Source organism: Lepidochelys kempii, chromosome 5 (assembly GCF_965140265.1).
Source record: "Lepidochelys kempii isolate rLepKem1 chromosome 5, rLepKem1.hap2, whole genome shotgun sequence".
Classification (NCBI taxonomy): domain Eukaryota; kingdom Metazoa; phylum Chordata; order Testudines; family Cheloniidae; genus Lepidochelys; species Lepidochelys kempii.
Genome location: NC_133260.1, coordinates 48,014,464 through 48,024,048, shown reverse-complemented (window position 1 = coordinate 48,024,048; position 9,585 = coordinate 48,014,464). Strand labels below are relative to the sequence as shown.

The following is a 9,585-nucleotide window of genomic DNA, read 5'->3' as shown; positions in this document are numbered from 1 at the left end:
GTGCATGAACCCTGCAAGAATCCTTCATCCCCTCCTTTTTTGTTTATTTGTGCTCAGCCATCTCCTGGTAGCCATCAATTTGCTTTTGCAAGCCATTAACTCCCGGACAGACTAGGTCATAACTCGTGGAGCCTGCCAGGGCGGGTCTCAACAAAGCCTTAACAAAAAGGAAATACAGTGCACACAGCAACAGCAAAAAATAAGCCCAAGAAGGTAAAGTGTAGTTGGCCGGGCCCCAATTAGCCATGCTAGAGTACTGGGAAGAGAGGTTCGCGTAAGCAGCGAGCATCGTCTCATTCCCTATTTCCTCAGGGTGATGACATACTGGAATAAGGCACGTACCTAACAATTCTTCAGCTGCTACAAAATCAAATAAACAAAAGTGGGTAACATTTGCTATTGAAGCCAATTTTTCCCATAGGTTATATGTCATTTGGGCCCATAACAGAGGAGGCGCTCCCGAGTCAACCCCTACAGGAAATAGGAGGCACATAAGGCACACAATCAATACAGAATTAGCAGTAATTTGGGTGAGAATGGCCACAAACAGAGTCTCAGGAGTCTCTGGCTGTTGGTTTGCTGCCAGTCTTCGTTGAGCCGTGGTGACCAATGCTTTCACTGCTCCTCATGTCACGGGCTGGCTTGGGACGCTATGTCTCCTCCTTCTCCGTCCCGCCATTGTAGACCCGGGAGGCACCGCGTTCTCCTCCAAGGTCAGCTAAAACTCCGGAATGGGGTTCAACAGCCCCTGGTGCCACGCCATGCTGTATCAGTGCCAGTCGCACACACCGGGCCGGAACCCACAACGGTCCTGCAGGGAGAGACACAGCAGTATATCCCCGACCCCAAGAAATTAAAGGTACTGGGCCCAACCATTGCAGATTGGGCAGCTGACGGTAATAGACACGCGGTCTTTCCAGTACCTCGGACTTATGAAAATGCCAATCCGCGGGGGTCTGCTGATCTGTATTCAGTGTTAAATTATTTAAAGTAAACAAAAGGACACGCAATTGTTGCTGAATGTCTCCTAAGGTTCAGAGACGCAGCTCCCCTTGTTTTAATTGTTTGTCAAGCAAGGTTTTTAGCGTGCGATTTTGCACGTTCAACAATGGCTTGGCCTGTGGAATTATAAGGGATCCCGTGTTTGAGACGGACGTCCCATTGGGCACAAAAGGTGGAGAGGGCGGTGGAGCAATAGGCTGGGGCATCATCCGTTTTTATCCGGCTCGGGCGACCCATAACAGCAAAACAGGCTAGCAAATGGTGAATAACTTTGGGAGTGGCTTCCCCACGCTGTGGGGTCGCCCAGAGGAATCCCGAATAGGTATCAATGGAAACATGTAAAAACGAATAGGGGTGGAATTGTGGCACGTGAGTGACATCCACTTGCCACAGCTGATTCGCTGCGGTACCTCTGGGGTTAACGGCATAAGAAAAGTTAGGGGCAGCAGCGGCACAGTGGGGGAAGGAACGAACAATAGAATGTGCATGATCAGCAGGAATGTGAAACTGTCGGGCCAAAACAGAGGCAGACTGATGAAAAAAGGAATGGCTTTCGATGGGGTCAGAAAAAAGGGAATTTACCTGACCACGTAATGCACGATCAGCGCGCGCATTGCCCTCAGTAAGTAGCCCAGGCAGAGGGGTATGACTGCGAATATGAGCAACAAAATAAGGGAAATTATGAGTGGTGAGGAGATACCGTAAGAACAAAAACAGGCGGAGGAGGTCCGCATCAATCTGAGGGGTAATGAGGGCAAGGGGTAAATGATCGATTACCTGATAAACATAATGCGTGTCCACAATCAAATTAAAGGGACAATCAGCAAAAAATTGAAAGGCCAAAACAGCAGCAGCTAGTTCCAAGGACTAGTGAAGCTCTCCAAGCGCTGTGCATGCAAATATTGTTGTACAAGTGAATGAAACACTTTCAGCTTTTCTAGGGGGAGGGGCCACTGGTCAATCCATACGGGCTCTAAGGATTGCCATACCAATGGTAATGTGGAGGGCAAGGTGATTGGGGGAGGGTTTTGGGCCATTATATATTAATATCGAGGGTGGTGTCCAGCTTTACAAGTAAGTCACGGCCCCAAATATTGAGATGGATAGGGAGCACAAAAGGGCAGATCGTAGCAATGGCACGGCCTCCTGGTTTAGAGACCATGACCCAAGACAAACTTTGGCGCCCAGGTTTGCTACCCCCGATCCCCCACAACTCTTTAGAAGGAACTGTTGGCCAACTGACCGGCCAGTCCTGATCACGAATCACCGTAACGTCAGCTCCAGTGTCCACCAGCCCTGTAAAAGGAAAATTATTTAAAAGAAGTGTTAACTGAGGTTTCGAGGGGCGGAGTGACATTGTTAGGGCAACAAATTGAGAGGATGTGTCGTGAGGTGGCGACTGAGACAGCGTCGATCCAAAGCCGCCTCCGCCCCGGGCTCGATCCTCTGCGGCTGGCACCTGATAGGGGACTTAAATCAATTGTGCAATTGACCGTCCACGCGGGAGCGACTGCAGAAGATGGGTCCACACCTGAACCTTAATAATGCCAGTGTAATCGGCGTCAGTGACCCCTGGGATGACAAAAAAACCCTGTTTCGTGTGAGCAAGGGAGAACCAGACCCACAAATCCGGCAGGGAGAGGTCCCATCACCTGTGTAGGTACGGCGCAAACCTCCCCCGGCAACTGAAAATCAGCGTCCTTCTGCATAATCAAATCAAGCCCTGCACTTCCGGCAGTCGCTGCCCTCATGGAGTCTATGGATTTTAAGGCAGAGGAACAGTTGTCTGAGTGCGGAACACCCCCGTTTGGCCCTGGGTTCGGGGGAGACCAGTCGTGCGGGTTCCCGACCCGCTACGACACTGATTAGCCCAGTGATAGCCCTTCCGACACTTGGGGCACTTCTTTGAGGGGCGGGCGGGCGCCGGGCACTTCTTTGAGGGGCGGGCGGGCGCAGTCGATGAGCGGCACTCCCACTGAAAGTGACCCTCCTTACCACAGCGATAACAACGCTTCCCCTCCTTCTTGCTTTTCCGCAGGGCGGCGGCCAGAACCCCAGCTTTATGTGCTTGTGTGCCAATGTTTTGGCACGCCCGCAGCATTTCCGACAGCTCTAGAACGCCAGCGGCTTGTGCCGCCTGGAGAGCACAGCGGCAATCCTCGTTCGCATTTTCAACCGCCATTTTTAACAGAATCTCCTGAGCTGCCGCAGGGTTATCCACCTGTCGGAGGATAGCCTCCTGCAATCTGTTGATAAAATCCATAAAGGACTCTGATGCACCCTGACGGATACTGGCAAAGCTTTTGGTAGGCTTGCCTGAATCTGGGAGCTTCCAGAAAGCATGCTGGGCGCAGGCAGAAATAATGGGGAAGACAGCCTGCTGGAGTTGAGACTGCATCTGAACGGTAGCAAACAGGCCCTCCCCTGCTAACTGCTCATAAGTGACCCCTTGCGCTATATATACCTGGGCTTGGCGTTCCGCCATCTGCCGATACTCACCAAGCCAAATAACATGCTGACGCCCAGTCAGTATCATGCACAACAGCGCCTTCCAATCTTCAGGGACCAGGGTGTACCCAGTACCTCGCCCTTCAAGGGGACCACGTACATACGTGCTAGTGAGGCCGAACTCGTGAATTGCTTTCTTTACCTCTCTGATCACTGAGTAAGGCAAACTGACCCAGTTTGCAAGCTGGTTGCCCTGGCCATCATCCTGCGAGGTCACCGGGCAAACTGAGACCAGATCAGCTAATTCCTCTGCTGTAAGATCTGGGCGAGTCTTCCCTGCGTGAACCATTTGTTGCACCAGCGAAAGCCCCTGAGCAGATGCGGATGACCCCCCGGGGGGCCCCGGAGCATGGGGGCCCCACGGGGGGACGGTGACCACTCACCGGCTCCAGAGGGGAAGACAAAGGAGGCGGCAGTAATTGAGGCACTGGGGGTGAAGCAGGGGGAGGGATGGCTGCAGGAGCGGACGGGGGTGGCGAGATTGGCAGCCCTTCTATTGGCGCGGGAGAGGGTCTTTCCGAGGCGACACGCTGTGTCGCATCACCAGGAGGGGGGATGGCTGCAGGAGTGAATGGAAGTGGCGAGATCACCAGCCTCTCTATTGGCGTGAGGAAGGACCTTTCTGAGGCGACACGCTGTATCACGTCGCGGTAGAGGTGCCAGGCATGTAAAGTCTGCATGGACGCCCGAGGCTCTTTGTGCAATGTCTGGCCCAACCGCTCCCAGTCCTCTAGCTTAAGGGTTTCGGCTTCAGGGTACCACGGGCATTGGGCACTCACCTCCTGTAGCAGGAGAGTGAGTTCTCGAGTGGGGCAATCATGCTGAGCCTTACGCAGCAAATACTGTAGCTCATTGCAGTGTTGCACTTGCAAAGCAGAGAGGGAGCTTCCCATACTTACCATGACGAAAAATACTCACTGGGATCCACGAAGCGGATGAGTGATGCATCTGAAACCTTTGCTGGGCGAGGTGAGTGCTGAGGGCCCCACGTTTGGGCGCCAGTTGTTACAGTCCAAATACAAGACAGAACAAGGCTTTAAGCAAGCAAGCAGGCTGGTCTGCCTTGTCAGCTTTCCACCCTCTCTTTTATTCTCTCCCTCCTCCTGCGCATTACATACTCCAACAGATAAAAGGAATACACTGGCTTTGTTTAATATTCTTATTTACCAATTTCTATCTACTGCATTCCTTGCTCTCGGGCCTTGAGCCCAGTCCTGGGAGGACTCCCACAGTTCATGTCCTCTGGGCGAGTTTCCAAGGTTCATGCCCTTTAGAGGAGCCGTGTGTGCACTGCTCTTACACAAAACACTCAGGGTGTGCCCTGAATGTTGCCAAGTGCATGAACCTTGCATGAATCCTTCACAGGACTAGATCACAAGTTGGAGTATAGTCTTCTGCACCAGAATTAACTTCAGTCCACTGCATGAGTCAGCAGGCTGGTCACATAGCGGAGATATTTTTCTTTTCCTGAGAGACTTGCCTTTCCTGAGAGAATTATGCAGGTTTGCTCACATAGGAGTGAAAGAGGTTTTGTTTAAAAAAGTATATATCTCATATCTACACCAGGTGGCAACACAACATGCTGCTCTGTCATGAAGCTGCATTTGAAAACAAATTCTTCCAGTACACTGGAGTTACTGTAATCTACACAGCATAGGAAGAGAGACGGTTTTAGTCTGGGTTTTATTGATGGTAGTGGCAAAAGACATTTCTTGCTGAAGTCTGCACTAGGGTCAGACAGGCAAAGAATGCCCTCTGTCTTCTCAATTTCCTGGAATAAATAATTGGGGTCAAATCCTGGTAAATTTACCAAACCCCAGGTACAACAATTTTGCAGAGTTCAGGGATGAAACCCCCAGACCCAACTAACCATGATATTATTACAGAAGGGTCATGGCCTCTTAATAGATGTATATGCAGGAGGAACAGTTGTTGTGGTCTACTGCTCCCATTCCGCTTGCATTTTGGCCTAGTGGAAATACACTGTGTATGATTGACCCACCATAACCCTTGACCTACCCACAGTACTCTTTGCAATGAGTAGCTGATGACCACTGCAGAGCAAAACTACGAAGGATAAGCGGAGACGTTCCATACACCTCTGTGAATACATTATTTGCTGCCTGCCCTTTCCCCACATGCACCTCTCTGGCTTCTTTGTTCTTCATAAAAGGGGCTGCAGTGGTTTAAAAAGGACCCTAAAAGCTTTGTATCTAGACGGGGAATGGATTTCCCTGGCTCAGGCACTATGGAATACAGTCCTAAGACTACTTTTCCAGGATACCTTCACAAGCCTCAGTTTAGGGAGTGGGTTTGAGGCTGCAGTACAGCCAAGACTACTGAATCTGACCCATGTTCTTCCTGGCTTGTGAAAGAGTCATGAACACCTAATGCCACTTCTAACCAAAGTAGCCAACCTCTCATTCAGAGGGGGACTATTCCCTTCCACCCATGCAATAGGCTGACCAACACTGACGAAACCCACCCTGGATACATCTGTCCTAGACAATCACTGCCCAGCTCACAGAGAAGCTAAGAAAAGGCCAATGACAAGATCTAACTGAAGCCAACATTCTAGACACAACACAGTATGAATTCAGGCCAGGACACAGAATTTTTCAATTCCACTTTAACAGCACTGATGGATTATCTTCTCAGTCAGTGGATAAAGGACAGACATCTGTTCTTACCCTGCCAGACCTCTCTGCAGTATTCAGCACTGTTGACCATGAGATTCTGCTGTTTTGCCTGAAGAAGGTGGCAGGAGTCCAGGGTAATGCAATAAAATGGTTGAGTCCTTCCTAGATGGACATTCCCAATAAGTAGTGATGGGAAACTGAACCTCCACCTCTCACTTGTAGAGTCCCACAAGGATCAATTCCTATCTGGTCCTTTTCAACATCTACATGTAACCACTAGGTGAACTAGTCAGACAGAGACTCAAGGTGGCCCAATGTTTGGATGAAGAACAGCTGGCTGAAGCTAAAACCAAGCAAGACCAAGGTGATGCTTGTGGGCAGAAGGTAGTATTCTGAAGAGATTGGGGAGACACTGTGCCTGCCTTCATTGAAGATACAGACCCACAATTGGTCAGTTCAGGCCCCTGCAGTCCCGTCTAACCCTATGATTCTATAATTCCCTGCTGACACTGAACTTTTATATAGCAGCATCCGCAAGTAACTCTTCCTATCATCTCCAGTTAGCTGAGAAACTCCATCCCTTGCTGGTGGATGAAGACCTGGTCCCAGTTATACTTGCTTTTGTCACCTCTTCACTGGATTACAGCAATGAAATCTAACTGGGCGTGAAGCCTTCAGCAGTTAGAAAACTCCAGCTAGTACAGAATGCTGCAGCATATCTCCTCAGAAGTGCAGGCTACTGGGAACATATCAAACCTGTCCCCTGCTCTCTACACTGGCTTCCCATAAAATCATAAAACTAGAAGGGACCTCAAGAGGTCATCTAGTCCAGTCTCCTCTAATCAAGTTTCAGGTCTCAGTCCTTATCTTCAAAGTGCTCACTGGCCTGGGCCCAGGATACTTTAAAAACCATTTAAAACTCTAGGGCGTTGACCATGGTCAACAACTCTGCTCCTCTGGCAAAATGGAACTCTCAACAATAAAAGTAAAGTTCGTCTGTACAGGAGACAGAATTTTCTCCAGAGACAGTCCAAGACTGTAGAACTAAGGATCATCATAAACCTCACCACTTTCTGGTCCAAGTGCAAGGTGCATTTCTTTGGCCTTGCCTTCTAATGTGTGCTAAAACACGTTGCAAGAGGTATATTTATATTGAAAAGAAAAAGACACCCTACCAAATCAAGGTACTCCACCGCATGTGCTTCTCCCTTTGGGAGAGAATGGGAACACCCCAGGACCAGGAGGGTGCTTTATAACTACTTTAGCACCCTCTCTGTTGGGCTGCAAATTCTCAAAGCATGCTGTTTGTGATGCATTTTGGATCTGTAGAAATTTCTAGAATTTGGACTATAGAGAACTTTTTTCACCTGTGACAGTGACAAAAAAGGCTAGACTAGTGTGTTTTACCAATACTAAATTAATTCCATTTTCCCTCAAGATTTTACACAATTTTATCAGCTACCAGTAAGGGGAAAAGTCTTCTTTATTACTGGTATGGTGATGAACATGTTAGATTCTCAGCTCTACCATCCTCTTTTCAAAGCTCTTCAAATGAAGTCAAGTTAAATGGTCCCCAGGAACTGATGTGGTGGAAATATGGGTTAAGACTAATTAAATCCTGCCTTGTTTTAAAATTGTTATCTCAAAGTATTAAATGATTTTTTTAAAATGACCCTTGGTATTATAATAGTGAACATTTATAACAACAAAAATTATTTTTATAAATTATTGTAATTATTTTCTTAAAAAATTGCTGCCACCTAATTAATAGAAGAATCCTACCCATTTATACAGAGAAGCTCCTTTTCATCATAAGACTAATGACCAGATTTCTGTCTGTGAATAAAAAGAGTTGCTTGAGTTTACATAAAAATGACCTGCAGGCAAATTTTCAGAAGCAGCCATTGATTTTGTATGCCTCGTTTTGGGGTGATAAGATACGTGAGGTAATATCGTTAACTGGACCAATTTCTGTTGGTGAGAGAGAAGCGTTTAAGCTTACACAGAAGTCTTCTTCAGCTCATTCTGTTTTGGTGGGGGAAGCTGGAGACATTTTGAGCTTAACTTCTCTGGAGCTTAACTTCAACTAGAGTTAAGGGTCCTCAGATCTTCTGGTAATCAAGCCCAATCTTTCTCAGTCTGGGTGCCCAAATCAGCAGCCACTTGTGAAAATGTTGATACGAATGGGCTAAATTTCTGGACTAAGCTGGCACAATTCCAATTAAATTAAATTGGAGCTGTGTCTGCTTATGCCAAGCTGAGTTGGATCCAATGTGTTATGGACAACAGAAAAGCACAGAGAAATGTAAAGCTGAGAAGGAAGATCTTTTCTTAAAAAAATTAAACTTGTACTGTGCTATACATGCAATGAACATAAAATCAAAATGGAATTGTAGGTGTTTAAAGAGTAAGATTTTAAACTATTCAAAAAGTCAAACAAAACAAACTGGTACATGAGCCAAATTTAGGAAGGACATTATTATGAGACATAGCTGAAAAGAGGAATAATATATAATCTGATGACTGGGCCGGGGGGAGTTTTAATTAAAATAAAATAGAATAAAGTGATTATAGGAAATTGTTACAGACCTACAAGACAGGAGAAGGCAGAAGATAAAGACATGTTTATGTAGATAAGATGTATAGAGTGTGACAACATTGATTATTGCAGAATTTCAATAGTCTTGACATTGATTGGAATAAAATTAATAAATCACTAATAATGGAGTGGGAGGCATGTTTGTATTGGGCTGTTTTATACAATTTGTGAATTAACCAACACACTTGGAAGCTGCTGTTGTGAGAATTCCTAGGAAAAGAACGGACTGATTATTTCTTGACCATGTAAGCTACTAGTTAAAAATTCTTGGCAAAGTTTTCTTCTCAGGATGTGACACTAGCAGATTAGCATCACAATTTGAAAACACAACTCTTATCAGCACATGTATTTTGATTTTTTTTTTATTTTTATTTTTTTTAAAAAAACATGCATCAGCTCCATCTCTTATGTGACACTTAGGAGCGGGCCTTACTGTAGTAATGCAATCATATTTTAAAAGGTAGAGGAGCAGTTAGAATGTATCAATCCTGCAGTCATACTGAGAAGAACATGAACAAAATAGTAAAATATTGGAGGGACATGTCCCCTTCAACTCTGTAGGAGCTACCTGTATTCCTTATACACAAAGGTTTCACTGTCAGGTCTAGTTTGTTCACCATGTTCAGCTTTAGCAAGCACTAAATACTGTTGTACAAAACAAAAACATTCACTTGCCATCATTCATCTTTTAGCGATGTTTTCCTTTTATTAATTGGAGAGCACTCTCAGTCAATGGCACCAGCACTGCAACAACTTACAATTAGTTCTCTGCTTCTATTTTTCAGGACCCTAGATACTTTCATAACTACTAGTATGTTTCACACCAGATTTATTTAA

General features: G+C 46.4%; 1 protein-coding gene across 1 annotated transcript; it reads right to left on the bottom strand.

Moving 5' to 3' along the window:
- Positions 1-724: 724 nt before the first annotated feature.
- Positions 725-4,416, bottom strand: LOC140911354 (endogenous retrovirus group K member 9 Gag polyprotein-like). The gene is made up of 2 exons (XM_073344202.1): positions 2,246-4,416; positions 725-811 (listed from the first exon to the last, which is right to left on the bottom strand). The coding sequence occupies exon 1, from the start codon at positions 3,797-3,799 to the stop codon at positions 2,768-2,770; it is 1,032 nt and encodes a 343-aa protein (XP_073200303.1). The 5' UTR covers positions 3,800-4,416; the 3' UTR covers positions 725-811; positions 2,246-2,767.
- Positions 4,417-9,585: the final 5,169 nt, after the last annotated feature.

What these genes read in the sequence shown, in the direction of transcription:
- LOC140911354 (XM_073344202.1), bottom strand. Translation starts at nt 3,799, where the DNA reads ATGGTTCACGCAGGGAAGACTCGCCCAGATCTTACAGCAGAGGAATTA.